The following is a 15,696-nucleotide window of genomic DNA, read 5'->3' as shown; positions in this document are numbered from 1 at the left end:
CTCGGATATGTTTATTTCCCTAGTTGTTGAACTTGATGGAACATTGCCATTGATACATCAAGACCTACACATAGCATATCATACACAAGGCAGTTCATGCATCACGTCCTACACACACACACAACATATCACACACACTGCCATCCATATAAGACCTACATATAGCACATCCTGCACACAACTCCTAATGTAGAATGTCCCGCACATAACTCTCAATGTATCATGTCCTGCACACAGTCCTCCACGTTCATAATGTAAATAAAACAAGAATATAACATTCCTGCATCACAAGAATTTCCTAAAGAAATATTACATTAAGCCACAGTTAGTACTTACTCTACAACAATCACTGATATATATAAAAAAAAAGATGGATTACACATTTTAATGTAATTCAAGAGCTTCTTTGCCATGAGCCCTCCAGCCAGTATGCAATACTTTTTATTAGGCTCAGTGATATTACCAGTAATTATTTTTTCTTGTAGGTAATAGGCTTAAAATGTCAATTTGCCAGTTATTTGTATTATCTATGTGTATTTAATGTCATGGCTCACTTATCTTCTGACATCTGCATCACAACCCCCAGCATAACGTTTTTTACCATAGTGTCAGTAGTTTGAGACATTGCCAATTTATAATCAATTACAGGCCCAGTGCTGAGGAAATAGTAATGAATGCTTACTTACCTTCTCCATGCAGTCATTAAATAAATCACTCATCAGATGAGTGTCACCAGAAATGAATGGTCATGCTCATTGCAAGTCTGACATATGCAGCAGTCACTTAAAGGTCATCATCCATCAATCTACTACAATGGTTGATGAGCAACTGTTAATATCCATTGTGCACTACTAGAGAGAAGAGCACAGCATGGTGTGGCTCAGCCATCCTCCCTCTTCATGAAACAAAATGGACCTGTGTGCACAGTACTCGTTCATCCATCTGTCATTGGAAAAGATTGTTTCCAGCAACAAGCCATCCGGCGTCTGTCCAGGGCTTACTTCTAGTTCATAAATAATGCAATTATTAACACAAGTAATAGGACATAAAAAAGTTTTAATTTTATACAGTACAAACCTATCGGTCCGAACACCAAAATAATTAAGTGGGATATAATTTGCAACTAGTACACTCAGAGGGGCATCAGCAATAGCAGCTCCCATATTTTTCCTAAAATGTTTTACTTTTAAAACGCATGTAAACCTAAGTAATAAAAAGGTAAACACCCCAGAGTGAAAGCAAAGCCTTCATTTCAGATATCTAGGTTAGAAAATGTGGACAGTAACTTGTTGCTTTAGATAAAGGGACGTTGGAGTTAACAGTTTTATTGTGGAATCTCCCCGCTACCTTACCCTATTTGCTTAAAAACAAATGTCTTATATTAACCATGTTCATTGGAATTAGGGTGTGGGGGGCAGTTTTATCATTAGTATTTTAAAGCTTTAGTGATTTCTTTGGAATGTTGACCAAAGGTTAGGTTATGATCCTAAAATGCTTAATTTGGAATGTAAAGTCACTGATTTTATCACCCCCTCCCCCCCAATGGAGTCCTTGTTTAGTTCAGATTTCAGCTAAATGTTATCCAAGACACTTAAAAATCCGAGACATTCAGGACATTATCTTTTTAAACAGACTGTTCACAACTGAGCATGACAAGAAGAAACAGGTAGGCGTGTGTGGACTTGATGTATGGATGGAAACCTGTGGAATTTTGTTGGTGTAGGACATGCCATGTATATGTTTTGTGTATACCGTGCTTTGTGCAGGAAATGTTGCAGACACCCCCGTTCCTCCAGAGTAACACTTGTTGATGTCATTATGTGTTCAGGGAGGGAATTCTCATTAGGTGATCAGACCCTGGCAGGAAGGAGGGGCTGTTCTGATTTAGGTGTGGGAGGTGGGTGATTGGAGCAGCTGATAAATCTGTTCACCTTCTCCAGTCAGGATCATTGCTTTCCTCATTCACTATGCGTGCTGTGTTGGTGCTCGGACTTCTGCTGGTATCCTGTTCAGGGCAGGAGATTGGAGAGTATTGCCATGGATGGGCCGATAATGTTGGACTTTGGCACCATGGTTTTCAGTGCCCGGAGCGCTTTGACTCCCCGGATGCCACTTACTGCTGTGGATCGTGCAGTCTCCGGTATTGCTGCACAGCCTTCGAATCCAGATTGGACCAAGGACTGTGCCCCAGCGTGGAGCAGGAGGAGAACTTCCAGGATGGGCTGCCAGCTGTGCCACTGCCTTCAGCAGGTAAGACTCCAATGTGTTTCGACCATTTTTCAGGTATTGATTTGAGCTTCGCATGTAGAAACCAGCATGTCTAATTTTGTGCATCCCAGAAAACGTTATTTATGTTTTGCCCCAGAGATACATGTAGACTGCTCTTGTTAGTGTTTGTTTTAGTTTTCATAACATTTTTTTGTGCTGAAAAGAGTTATACAGCCATTGATTAGCTTGTGTGTTTCGGGAACAACTCTGCAGAAACGAATTAAAAATGCAGGAAATTATTACTTCTTAGTAATCAGAGCTGGCCTGACGTTTACTACCCAAATTCAATTTCTGCTTTAGCCCATACATTTATAACATGGCAAATGATTACTTTGGTGATGTTTGGCAACTTTTGTCCCAGATCGGAGCTTTTCCTCCGATTTGCCTAAAATTCTGTTTTTCTTCCTGAATATAATTCCTTTTACTACCGTACACATCTGTAATCCTAATGTGTAAAATAAAAAATATATATTAAATACAGTGGCCTATAGTTAGTGGCCTTCCTATGGTTATTGAATGAGGATGAGTAATCTACAGTCAGGCTAATGACATGAGGTCTACATCTTCTCTGTTGCAATTTGTGTAAATATGGTGGTGTACTCATTTGTCAACAGGTAATAGAATAGAATTGTGCTGATCCAACCTATTAATCATGCATTTTGGAGGAAGGGAGAGGTTTTTCTTTTTTTTAGCAATGCTGTCCTTTACACCACTTCAGTTTGTACTGTTGCAATAAAATAGTCCCTAAAGGAACATGTGCTGTCAATCCATTTGTATGCATGTTTGTGTTCCTGGATAGCATGTCCACTATAACTGCAGTCCAGCTCTTTAAAATAAAACAGGACGTCCCTAACCAAGAACCCCACCACATCTTCCCAAAAGTTCTGTATGTCATCATTCAGGGCCAGACAGGTCTATTTTAACTGGGATGTTTTAACATTTCTTTACACCCCTTGTAACAATGCTGTTTTTTATGTTTGTTTATTTTAGTGCCCACCTATTTCCCTTTCGTTCTGATTTTAAGTTTGTTTGCGGCCTTTATTATTCTGGGCACAATTGCGGGAGTACTCTGCACCAAATGTCTGAAACCAGAGGAAGGGACATCTATTGGAGCTCCTGTCCCACAAAGCCGACTCCTGGACTCAGAAACCTCTACGGACACATCAAGGCATTCCAGTTCCAGCTCTGCCTCTGCACCTCGTGTATTCCTCGGCAGTAATCCAACAAATCTCCGCCCTCTAGGCACTGAAAATATCAATATGTATATTCCCACATCTTTTCCTATCATGGCTTGTCCACCAAATGCGCCATTTATGCATCACGCAGCTACAGCACCACCTTTCTTACAGCCACCATTCATCAATTATGGTGTGCCAGCTGATCATACTATATTATTGGCCCCAGCCTCCTATGTTGATGCCAGGAACTGCTACTCACAGCCACCCAATACTTATTTTCCAGTAGGCCAGAATGTTGACCTCCCTGTGGGCAATGACGCAGTTGCTCAATGTTGAGTCTATGGACCATCTAGTCTGTGATAGTAGACAAATACTACATAGACATTACTATAGCTTTTGTAGACTTAATCTTTGTATGTGATGTACCCACCAAGCCTACCTGTTTCTTCTTGTCATGCTCAGTTGTGAACAGTCTGTTTAAAAAGATAATGTCCTGAATGTCTCGGATTTTTAAGTGTCTTGGATAACGTTTAGCTGAAATCTGAACTAAAGAATGACTCTCCATTAGGGCAAAAAGTGAAAAAATCAGTATAAAGCATTTTAGAAACATAACCTTTGGTCAACATTCCAAAGAAATCACTAAAGCTTTAATATATGGATATTAATTAAAAAAAAAAACTTACCCCCACAAAATGGACACAGTTTATTTAAGACTTTTCAAGCAAATGGGGTAGATTTTTTTTTTTTTGACCATTTTAAAATAGTTTTTGTTGTAGTGGGACTCGAGGTTTATTTATTTTTTTAGGTAGCAGGAAGATTCCACAATAAAACGGTTATACTCAATGACTCTTCAGCCAAAAGCAACAAGTTACTGTCCACATTTTCGAAGATAGATATCTTAAATGAAGGCTTTGCTTTCACTCAAGGGGGTGTTTACCTTGGATGAGTTTCAAAGTATAAAAGTTTAGGGGAAAGATATGGGAGCTGCTATTGCTGATGCCCCTCTAAGAGTAATAATTGCAAATAATATCCCACCTAATTCTTTTGGTGTTCAGGTGAATAACTTTGGGGGGGCAATTATCAATATGCTTTACATTAAACAGTTTAACAGATGTGGCAAAAAATTCACTTTTCTTTGCACATTGTTGGGTATTCTTTGAAAAAAAAAAACAATAAACAAAATAGATTTTTTTTTAAAGTTGAACGTTTGACCTTTTTACTATGCAGAGTGATAATTCACTGTGCCTATTTACCTTCCTAAGTTTTAGTAAATGAAACTCCTGATTCACTGAACTGGGGGAAGTATGCAGAACAAGAGTTAGAAAGTCTGAGTTCCTTTTCTTTTTCATAGATCAAATATTTAAGCCATCCTGATTAGAATAACATTTAGCCAACTTGCATGAAAATTAACAAATTTGCCCCAAACCTTAAAGGGCGTTTATTGTCAGTGTTTCTAGACCTTTCGTTGCTGAATGTAAATTACTAGTGGGAGGTTGCTTCATCTTTGTGTCTTTACACCAATCCTTCTGCTACATGGGTGCTTTGCATCTAAAAATCTGTGTTGTAATTCAAGTTACTCATGGACATGAGTGTTGCAAAAAGCAATGCATTAATAATTGACTAAGTGTTGTATATGAATTATTTTTGTAATACTTCTTTAATTTTTATAATTTTATTGCAAATTCTAAACTTTTTTTGTAAAAACATCAAAACAGATTTGCTTCTGGAAAAGGAGCGTGCTGTATTTGTTTAACAATGCTAAGTGCAATATTTCTTGCAGTAAAAATAAATAAAACTGATTTGATATATTTTTGTGCTGTGTATTGTATGCACCTTTTTTATTTATTTAGAATGAAAGCTAAATAATGGAATTTTTTTTTTTTTTTGGGGGGGGGGGGGGTGTATAATTTATGAAATTAAACTATTTATGTCCTTTTACGTGCAATAGGAATTGCATGGTTTGTGCAATAAAAGTATGACCTAGACAGATGCCAGATGGCTTGTTGCTGAAAATCTTTTGTGATCAGATGAATTAACTAGCACTATGCACACAGGTTCATTTTGTTCAATGAAGAGGAAGATGACTGAGCCCCACCGTGCTGTGCTCTCCTCCCTAGGAGTTCACCATAGATATTAACAGTTGTTCATCAATCCACTGTATTAGATTGATGGATAACCTTTGTGTGATTCCTGCATGTCAGACTTGAACAGCAATAACCATGACCATTATTTCTGGTGACAATCATCTGATGAATGCAAGAAACTTCAATCATGACCACTTATTTAGAGGGTGGGGGGTTCTATGTTTTACTAAACATCTGGTAATGTTCCCATGATGGTAAAATCACAAGTTTTTGGTGTGTAATACTGGAAATCTGATCTGTAAAGAGCATATATACACAATTTGTTTTAACATGTTTACCGACACTTTAATAGCACAGAATGCTGGTAATGACTTTTAGATGTTAAAATGAAAATTAGCTTGGTTAGCCCAGGTGCTTCCAAAGTGAAGCCAGCTCCTATTTGGTACTCCTTTTATGTAAACCTTGGGGCTATAGTCTTAAGAAAATACAAGTCAATTGAGGTGCTAATGAAAAGTGGCTTTGCATGCTAATGGATTTATGCACAAGCTAATAGAAACTATTGAATGTGTGTGTATGCCACTGCCCTAAGCACAATGCTTTGGATTGTTGCATAAATATGCAGCTTTAGAAAAGAAAAATCTTTAAATTCTAAGCATGTTTTTGTATGCTGTAAACAGGTAAATAAAATGTAAAATTGCCTGTAGAAGGTATATGTAAAAAAAAATAATTAAGACTTGTCAACTGCCTTTAGCATCACCTTAACATATGAAAGCCCTAACTGTTTACTTTTCCTAATTACTCCTTGTTGATTTAATAAATAAAATATGTTTGAAAATGTTTAGATCTGTTCAACAAAAGCAACTTTCCAGTGTTGATCCTGACCAATCTTAAGATAATATAATGTACACTCTTCTTTTGATAGTAACATGTAACTAACAAGTTACAATGTTGTCAGCTTTTTGTGGTTTACAGAACCCACCTATTTATTGTGTTATGGTGAGGATGGTGAGTGTTCTGGGGTCCTGTTTTAGGGTAACTGCTCTGATTCTCCAAAATACAGTACAGGGAGCATAGTTACACCATGTGCTACTGGCAGAGTTGCAGGTAAATGGTGAAAAACAGATTCCACCACATTACTGGCAAGCTGTAATAAGAACAGACAAGATCCAGAAGAGCTGGGACTTTTAGGGTAAAGGAACATTCCATCTGTTTTAAATAGTCCCAGGCTGACCTATAATTTTAGCATATTTCAGATACTATTTTAATAAACTGCTTTAAAAAGCCTACACAAATTGATTAGTACCCACATGGGTATTCAGGCCTTCTGTTTATGTGTGGTTTCCAAAAACTACTACTGTAAATGTAAAATATTCACCAAAGAAGCAACCTGAACTGAAGAAATGGAGAGATTATTAAACAAGATTTATATAGCGCCAACATATTACGCAGCGTTACAATAAATAGGGGTTGCAAATGACAAACAGATACAGATAGTGACACAGGAGGAGAGGACCCTGCCCTGAGCTTACAATCTAGTAGGTGGGAGAATTAACACACAATAGAAGGGGAGAAATGTAGCGGTGGGAAGTAGTGATGGTTTCAAAAGATAGAAGAAGATGGGGAGGCAAGTTTGAAAAAAATGGGTTTTGAGTGATCTTTTAAATGAGGAGAAAGTAGGAGCAAGCCGAATAGGAGGAGGAGAACCATTCCAGGGAGTTGGGGCAGCTCTAGAAAAGTCTTGGAGCTATGCATGTGATGTGATGTGAGGTTATGAGTGAGGAATTCAGTAGTAGGTCATTGGAGGAGCGAAGAGAGTGGCTAGGGAAATATTTTTTTTTTACCAGGTCAGAAAGGTAACTGGGACAAGAACTGTGAGAGGATTTGAAGGCAAATCACAGGAGATTGAATTTGATTCTAAGGTGAAATGGAAGCCAATGAAGAGAACTACAAAGAGCGAAAGTAGAGCGGAGGGAAGGATGGATGAGTCTGGCTGCAGCATTCATGATAGATTGTAGAGGAGAGAGTCGGGTTAGTGGAATACCAGAGAGGAGGATGTTACAGTAGTCCAGATGGGAGACGATAAAGGCGGGTACAAGTTGGTGGTCTCCAGGGACAGATTTTGGAGATGGTGTGTAGGTCTAGGTGAAGGTGATAGGTGACACCAAGACAATGTGCCTGAGGGGAGGGACGAATAAAAGGAACAACAGTGTTGTTAACTGTTAGGAATAAGACAGAGGGAGATTTTTTTTTTTTTGGGGGGGGGCATGAGTTTTGTTTTATCCAGGTTTCAGAAAACTGTCAGACATCCATGATGAGATGGCTGACAGGCAGCATTACACCTTACTAAGGATTGAAGGAGGCAAGTCACGGGTGCACAAATAGATTTGAGTGTCATCAGCATACCGATGGTACTGTAAGCCAAAAGAGAATGAGACTACAGAAAGAGGAGATGTACAGAGATAAGAGAACTGGTCCAAGGACTGACCCTTGGGGAACACCAACAGGGAGGAGAGTAGGAGGGGAGGAAGGTGGCAGGTGCAACTTTATCCAGAGCCAGAAGGAGAGTGTGGTTGAACCGAGTGGCAGCTTTATCTGGAGATGTGATTTTGGAGAGGGTGGGGGTTTAGGGATGTAAGACAGTTTGAGAATATGTTGTGGTCAAGGTTATAGATATCTCTCTGCCATTGACCAGGTCTGGAATGTGGCAAAGGGGGGCAAGAGTTCGATAGGTTGAAGGTAAAAAGGTTGTGATCATAAAGGGAAAAATGGTGAGTTAGCAAGGAGGGTGAGGTTGCAGAGTTTAGAAAATACCAGGTCTAAAGTGTGTCCGGCTATGTGTGTGGGGCTGTTTATGTCCAAAGGAGGAGGTAATGGGGAGCGGTTTGGCTGAGCAAGGAAGGTCATCAAGAATGGGCTCATCCACTGCAGGATTAAAGTCATGGGAAAGAATGTGTGGGAGCCCAGAGGCAAAGTTATCCAAAAATTGTGATACTGGGCTTGGGAGGTGGTGGACAACAGCAACAATGAGGGGCAGAAAAGACGGACGGAGTGGACTTCAAAAGAAGTGAAAATGAGAGAGGGTGGGGTAGGGAGGACTCTGTATGTACAGTTAGGTGGAAGAATAAGACCCACACCACCCCCTACTCTGTTGCTAGGTTCAGGGGTATGTGTGAAGTGCAGGCCTCCATAAGAGAGTGCAGAGTCTGAGGAGGAAAGTCAAGTTTCAGCGAGAGCCAGGAAGTTTAAAGATTTAGAGAGGAGAAGGTTTTTTTATAGAGGTTATTTATTGCCAACAGATCTGGCATTCCATAGACTGCCAGAGAAAGAAGGTAAGAACTTATGGGTAGGGTGTATGGGGGTGAGGTTAGGAGAAAGGAGTATCTTGCTTTGTTGGGAAGTGTAGGGAAGAGAGAGGCTGTGTGGGAGGAGTGAGATGTCAGAAAGTAGCAGTAGAGAAAAAAGGTGCAGGAGCACGGACAGAGAAATCAGGAGGTGAAGGAACAGAAAGAGTGAGTTCTCGGACTGGGAAGCGGAGGGGAATAGAATAAGTAAAGAGAGTGCAGGGTAAATTATACATTTTAACAGATAATTGAGAACCATAGGAGTACAATAAACAATGTGGCAAATAGACCACAAGAGCAGGTTCTGTAATATGGGTTGTAGTGAGGCTTATAAACTTGTTGAGTTCCAGGAGTGGGATTTGATGAATCAGTCCCAGAGATGGCTTGGTAAAATAGCAGTTCAGAATAGCAGCAGTAGAGGTTGTGTTGGAGTCCATTTGGATGCTTAATGATGAATCAGTCCAAAGGCAAGAGATAGGAGTTGCAGAGTATAATTGTATGTCTAATTCCTGCTTCTATACCCTGGATTAACCCCCCTAGTGTTCTTATTCTGTAAAATGTTACTTTTTTTTTGCATGGAAATTTATTTTACATTGTTGGCTATAATTTCTAGGCATAACTCACCAAAATATGTCCAATATTTAATAAATGCAATAATAAACATTAAAAAAACACACTCGGGATTACTGCTAGGGGAGTTCATTCCCATTGCACTTATAAACTGGCACTTAAGATTTGGGCATGTGACCAGGGTCCCCACATGACCTTGCCTGTTGTTTAAATAGAAGTGCTTTGGGCCCTAAATATGGACGGACTGATGGGAGTAACAAGGAATTTGGGATATCAGCAGAACCTGGGTAGGGGGAGGAGTTGGCAGGCCAATAAAATTCAATGTGCACTCAGCTGGAATTGCAGCTGGCCTGCCGCTGAATTGAAATAGCACTGCTACTACAATTCCCTGCATCACTCACGTCTTTAGACCAGCGGGCTCTCTGCCTATATGTGGCCCCGCATTGGACTGTTTTATAGACGCAGGGAATTGTAATAGCGGTGCTATTTCAGTAAAGAGGGAGTTCCAGCCACTCATAACAATAAGCCCTGCATTGGACTGTTTAATTGACGCAGGGAATTGTAGTAGTGGTGCTATTTCTCTGTTATAGGTGTTTTCTAAATTGAATGTTAAGCAAAACTTCTTTGTTTCCATATGAAAAGATTTTTTTATTTAATGAGAAGGAAAAACTTCCTCAATTTTTTCAATAAACTTTGTTTGGCCCACGACTTTGTCAAGGTTTTTATTTTGGCCCACTGTGTATTTAAGTTTGACACCCCTGATTTAACAGGAGATTTAAGTTAGATGTGCAAAAAATTCATCTATAATGGGAGAGGTACCATACACAGATGAAGATTTCAGGGGAAAATTGGATACACAGGGTATTGCTGCTGCCGAAAAACTTCAATATTCAATATTTTGTGGCTTCAATATTTTGAGAAACTGAACTAGCACAAACCTAAAGACAGTTATTGACCTGCAATACCAGATGGATGTGGGTCATTGGAAAATGGAAGTGTTTGTGTGTCCATTCAACTGTTTTTACCCTTTTGAAACTGTCTTTCCTACCGGTAACACACTTTCCCTGCTACGATGACAACAATAAATTGTAGAAATAAGAATTTAGAGCTGTTCGTACTACTTCATGCTCCATTTAAAAAGTAAATGTCTTGACTTATTGCAGATACATGACAATAGGTTTTCTGTTACTGGTAAAAACCTCTCTGATTTGTTTTTTGTTTAACTTTGTTGCATGAGTCCTTGTTTAATGGCATTACTCTTGCTAGCCACTGAGATACTGAAATAGTAGCTGACATGGCTTTTCCATAAACTCCAGCAAAGTATGGTTGCAGTTACAGAACAAACTAATTAAAAAATGGTTTTGCTGTCTAATGATAATAACAGGCATCTATTATGCCCATTTTGCATCAAACACATATATCATGGGTTCAGTTTAAGAATATTGCATGGAGCAGCAGATGTCTGCCATCTCTTTATAAGAGAAAAGTTAACAAAATGCAAAGTATATTATGTAGAACGTGTTAACACTCAATGACCGAAGGAACCCGACTGGGTATTACAATTATACACAGGTCCACATAATCCCTTATCTGTGGGTAAGGTCAAGAATGCAATGGGGCAACTTTTAGAACAGCAATATGGCCTAAAACATTGGAATAAATGAGGAAAAAATGTCAGTAGAGATGGAAACCTGACACATGACCTAAAAGTGACCATGTGCCATCACTTTTCACCTATCCTTTTTCTCCTTTTTTATATAAAATGTAAAATAGTAAAATAAAGACACTATGGTTTTCTTTCCTAATTAGACATTAAAATGAGACCTTTCTTAACTAAAAGTCTTTTTGGCCAGAAGCATAACATTTTAACAAGTCTTATCAATTCAGCAATGGATGTATTCAATTGACCATGTGTCGTCTTGTGATAATGGTATATGATGATAACTTGGTGCTATGTCTTTAGAGAAATACTTCTAGGGTTGCACAAACATTGTTGTTTTAATTTCCAAAGTAAACACTTCACAAAAGATTCTGTTTCTAGAACTAAACCCCAGGTCCTGCCAGGAGAAGCACAAGGAAATCCCTGGGATTTACCAGCCAACTGTGTAAACAGATGCCTTTATTACCACACTCCCAGCCACTGCACAGTAAAACAACTCTCCTCTTTAAAATTATTACCAGGTGTATGCAGATAATCCTGTGTAAACAATAAATTTACAAAGTAACACATTTTACATATCTATTTTGGGGTACTGTCCCTGCTAATGTTGACAGTAACATATGCAACAAATGTACTGTATTTTAAAGGTAGTATTTACAAACAGCATATGTGATGTGGTTTCCTTGCACCCTAATAGAATGTGGTCCTTGCAGCCAATAACATCCAAATTCTAATGTAGACCAGACAGTTTACAGCTGTAAAAATTGGAGTATACTACGTTCAAAGAAGCATGTTTTTTCCACAATATTCTCAAAGTTGATGCTGTTGTGGGATGGTCTCCTTTATCCAGTTTTGGCAAATGTATTTTTAATACTAATAAATACTTTAGGACAGCAACATTTATTTTGAACAAAAATTGATTGAAGGTGTCTACAACTGCAGTGTTTATTAACAACTTCTCTGTGGATGATTGACTAACCTCTAATCGCTTGAGCCAGGAATGGCATCCCATACTGAAAGGCATAAGAAATCATTGGAGCATGAAAATAATAACAAATAAGCAGTGCATTCAACTGGTGGTTGAGTCACCTTTTGGCTTCTTAACCATGGAGTCTACCTGTCCCTTTTACAAATATGCATGTCAAATACAAAATTGGTCTTTGTAACCCTGAAATCTCTGCAATGGATACTTCCACAGAAATGCAATTCATGTGACAGATAGCCAAGGGTGACATGTTCTTACCACTACATCCTTATGTCCCTAAATCTTAACAGAAGGTAAGTGGTCAGCTATGTGTGGCAGGATGGCACAGTATGATAGCTATAGTTTTTTTTGTAATGGTGCCACAGTAATAAAATTTTAGGGGGCGTTAGCCACAAGAGTCCCCCACTTATCATACATTTTATACCTACAGCTCACCTTTCAGGACAAACTGGTGTTTCAAACCACATAAATTATATATTTTAGTGAGGGGGTAGCCACATTCCTACATTTCCCTTTTTCTACTGTTAAAGAGAAATTTGGAGTTCACAAAATGAAGGTAAGTGGCTATCTGTGTGTGACAGGGTAGTATTGTATGACAGGTATAATTTTTCATATCTTGTGATGGTGCTGTAGTGATGTAATATAAAGAGGGAGATAGTCACAAGAGACCTTCGCTTGCAGTTACATTTCCCTTGTTATGAAGAAACTAATGCATGATTTCATGGGTATTACATTTAAATGGGGTGCTCCCACATTTCCAGTTACAAACATCCCTCCGTTCCAGAGAAATTGGGGTCCAGAGAAGGTAAGTGGCTGGCTATGTGTAACAGGCACCCCACCAGCCACTCAGTCCATTGCACCACAGCATCTGCAGTTTTGATTCCAGATGGCAGTGAAGGTCCTGGGGAATAAAGAGCAGCTCATATGTTGTGAGAAGTGGCTCTTGCAATGAGCTGGAGGATCTTTGAGCAATACTTGGTCTAGTTGGCATTACCCAGAAATCTCAGAAGGATAATTATGTCAACGGTGAAATCTGATTTTTTTTTCAACCTACTATCAGCAAGTTAAATCCAGGGGTGAGGACTTATATAGTATACATAGACAGCAAATTACATTGCAAGGACTCAACTAGCCAGCAATAAACTACAGTTAATATGTGCTTGGTCCACGTACTATACCAGTAGTCCCATGAGCAGCGGATTAGTCCTCCCCCCCCCCCCCGCAACTCCATATCCCCACAAAAAAAAACACAGTAGTTCTGATTTTGGGTAAGGGGAGGTATGTGTCATACGTACCTCTTCCTTAATAAAGCCCAGACACCTCTCTCCTGTGCATGCGGGCCGTTCTGACTCTGGCCGTGCCAAGCTTTATGGTGTTAGTTCAACTTAGCTAGAAAATAGTCTCTTAACTTTCCCTGGGTATTTACCTAGCTTAGACACAGCACTCAGCATTCATGCAATGTGTCTCCACTAGTGCCGAGCCCCTAGCTTCTGAGCTAGTTTCTGTTCACCTGTTGCTTGATTCAGTGTTTCCTCTGTCCAGCCCCTGCGTTAACCCCTTGTTGCCCAGTCTGTTGTTTTCCAGCCTATTCCCTTGAGCTATTCTAGTGTTCCTCTCTGTCTGTGGATAATCCCGTGTCACCTGTGCCTCCAGTTGGTTCAAGTGTCTCCTGTGTTCCCTGTGTCTGCAGTGGCTGCTGTGTCACTGGTGTCTATTTCCTGGATCCCTGGTATACGACCCCTGGCTTGTGGCCTGCTGCTTTCCTGAGAAGCTTTGGCGTGTCTTCTGAAGAAAGGTCCCGGCATTTTTTTACAGGTCTCTGCATCTATTGTGAACTGAAAGGACACTTCATTAAACTATGCCCACAGAAGCCAGGAAACTGCAGCGCCTAGTATATTATGAAGGGGGCATGCTAGGTCACTCTTCTCTCCTCTCAACTCAGCATCCTTCCATACCCATTCAGCTTCGCTACAATAAGTTTACACTTGCCCTTAAGGTCTTCATCGACTCTGAGGCAGCAGCCAATTTTTTTTCAGCAGGTCTTGTCAAGGATTCTGCCTGGCCTATGGAGTCTTTTTTGCAACCATTCTGTCCTGTGGACTTATCTGCTTTTAAACTTTGGTCATGCAAATGTCTGTAGCTGTGCTAAATCAGGAGACCATACCCTTCCTTGTACTTACCCAGGCCTCATCTGCAGTAATCTTGGGACTCCCATGACTTCAACAACACTCGCCAGTGTTGAATTGGTCTACTCCAGAGGTTTGGACTTTCTTGCACCTCCCAGTGTTTGACTAAGCTCAAGCCTCTCAAGTCGCTCGCTCTCTCCATGTCAGAGGTTGCTCCATCCATCCCTACCCAGTAGGTGCCCTTTCTGGGTTACATTGTTTTTCTCTCCATGGATCCTGAAAAGGTTGCGGCTAATTCTTACTGGCCACTACCCTGCGACCTTAGGGCTAGTCAGCGTTTCCTGGGGTTCACTAACTACTATTGGCAAATCATTAGAAATTATTCCATGCTGGTAGCTTCCATCACTGCCCTGACCTGAAAGAATGCTGACTCAAAGAACTACGCCTCTGAGGCTATTGAGGCCTTTCATGGCTTAAAGCAAGCATTCGTTTCTGGCCCTGCTGTGGTTAGGCCAGATTTGTCCAAGCCCTTTTCTATTGAGGTTTATGCTTCCTCTGTTGGAGTGGGGGCTATACTCTTCCAGTCCTCCACCAGAGCTCAACACCAATGTGCATTCTTTACAAGGAAATTCTCCTCCGCGGAAAAGAATTACTCCATTGGAGACTGGTAGCTCCTAGCCATCAAGCTCGCTCTGGAGGAGGGGTGATATCTCTTGGAGGGTTCCCCTCACAAGGTCACTATTTTTAAAGACCATAAGAACCTCAAGTATCTGCAGTCTGCTCGTTGCCTTATTCCACAGCAAGCCTGTTGGTCTTTGTTCTTTTCGTGGATTGATTTTGTCATTACCTTCAAACCTGGTTCTGCTAACTACCGAGCAGACACCAATTTTTTGCGCCTTTGATCCACAGGATTCTGAGACTGTTGCTGAGATAGAGTTTATCATCCATCCAGCCTACATCCTAGCCTTGACCTCTATCGAGGAATCCACTATCTGCCTATCATCCGCAGACTAATGGGCAGATGGAAAGTGCCAATCAGTCCTCGGAGCAATATCTCCGAGCCCTGGTATCTGCCCACCATGATGACTGGATGACTCTGCTCACAATATTCATGTTTGCATCAACAAGGAGTCTCTATTTTTCATTGTCTACGGCAAACATCCTCGCATTGCGTATCCTATACCCTGCTCTGATGATGTACCCACACTCAGTGCCCTGAAGAGGAACGTCAACCGTATTTGGGCTTCAGCGTCAGAGCACCTACAGTCAGCGTCTTATTACAAGAAGTTTGCTGATCCGCGACGCCGTAAGGTGCCTCTTTTCCAACCTGGGGATAAAGTCTGGCTCTTCGCAAGGAATGTTTGTTGCAAGGTGCTTTCTCTGAAGTTTGCTTCGAACCTTATGCCATTTCTGCCAAGGTTAACCAATTTTGTTACAAGTTATGTCTTCCCCACATACCTTCCATGTGTCTCTGCTTAAACTTC

At 40.3% G+C, this 15,696-nt stretch overlaps 1 protein-coding gene across 1 annotated transcript; it reads left to right on the top strand.

Moving 5' to 3' along the window:
- Window positions 1-1,678: 1,678 nt before the first annotated feature.
- Window positions 1,679-5,242, top strand: LOC140343953 (protein shisa-1-like). The gene is made up of 2 exons (XM_072430860.1): window positions 1,679-2,250; window positions 3,259-5,242. The coding sequence occupies exons 1-2, from the start codon at window positions 1,968-1,970 to the stop codon at window positions 3,780-3,782; spliced, it is 807 nt and encodes a 268-aa protein (XP_072286961.1). The 5' UTR covers window positions 1,679-1,967; the 3' UTR covers window positions 3,783-5,242.
- Window positions 5,243-15,696: the final 10,454 nt, after the last annotated feature.

This window comes from Pyxicephalus adspersus, chromosome Z, assembly GCF_032062135.1.
Source record: "Pyxicephalus adspersus chromosome Z, UCB_Pads_2.0, whole genome shotgun sequence".
In the NCBI taxonomy this organism is placed as follows: Eukaryota; Metazoa; Chordata; class Amphibia; order Anura; family Pyxicephalidae; genus Pyxicephalus; species Pyxicephalus adspersus.
This window is presented reverse-complemented; position numbering and strand designations above follow the sequence as displayed.

Bases quoted from the DNA above. Each gene is read 5' to 3' on its own strand.
- LOC140343953 (XM_072430860.1), top strand. From the start codon at position 1,968: ATGCGTGCTGTGTTGGTGCTCGGACTTCTGCTGGTATCCTGTTCAGGG. The intron at 2,251-3,258 runs GTAAGACTCCAA...TGTTTATTTTAG, and splicing joins TGTGCCACTGCCTTCAGCAG to TGCCCACCTATTTCCCTTTC.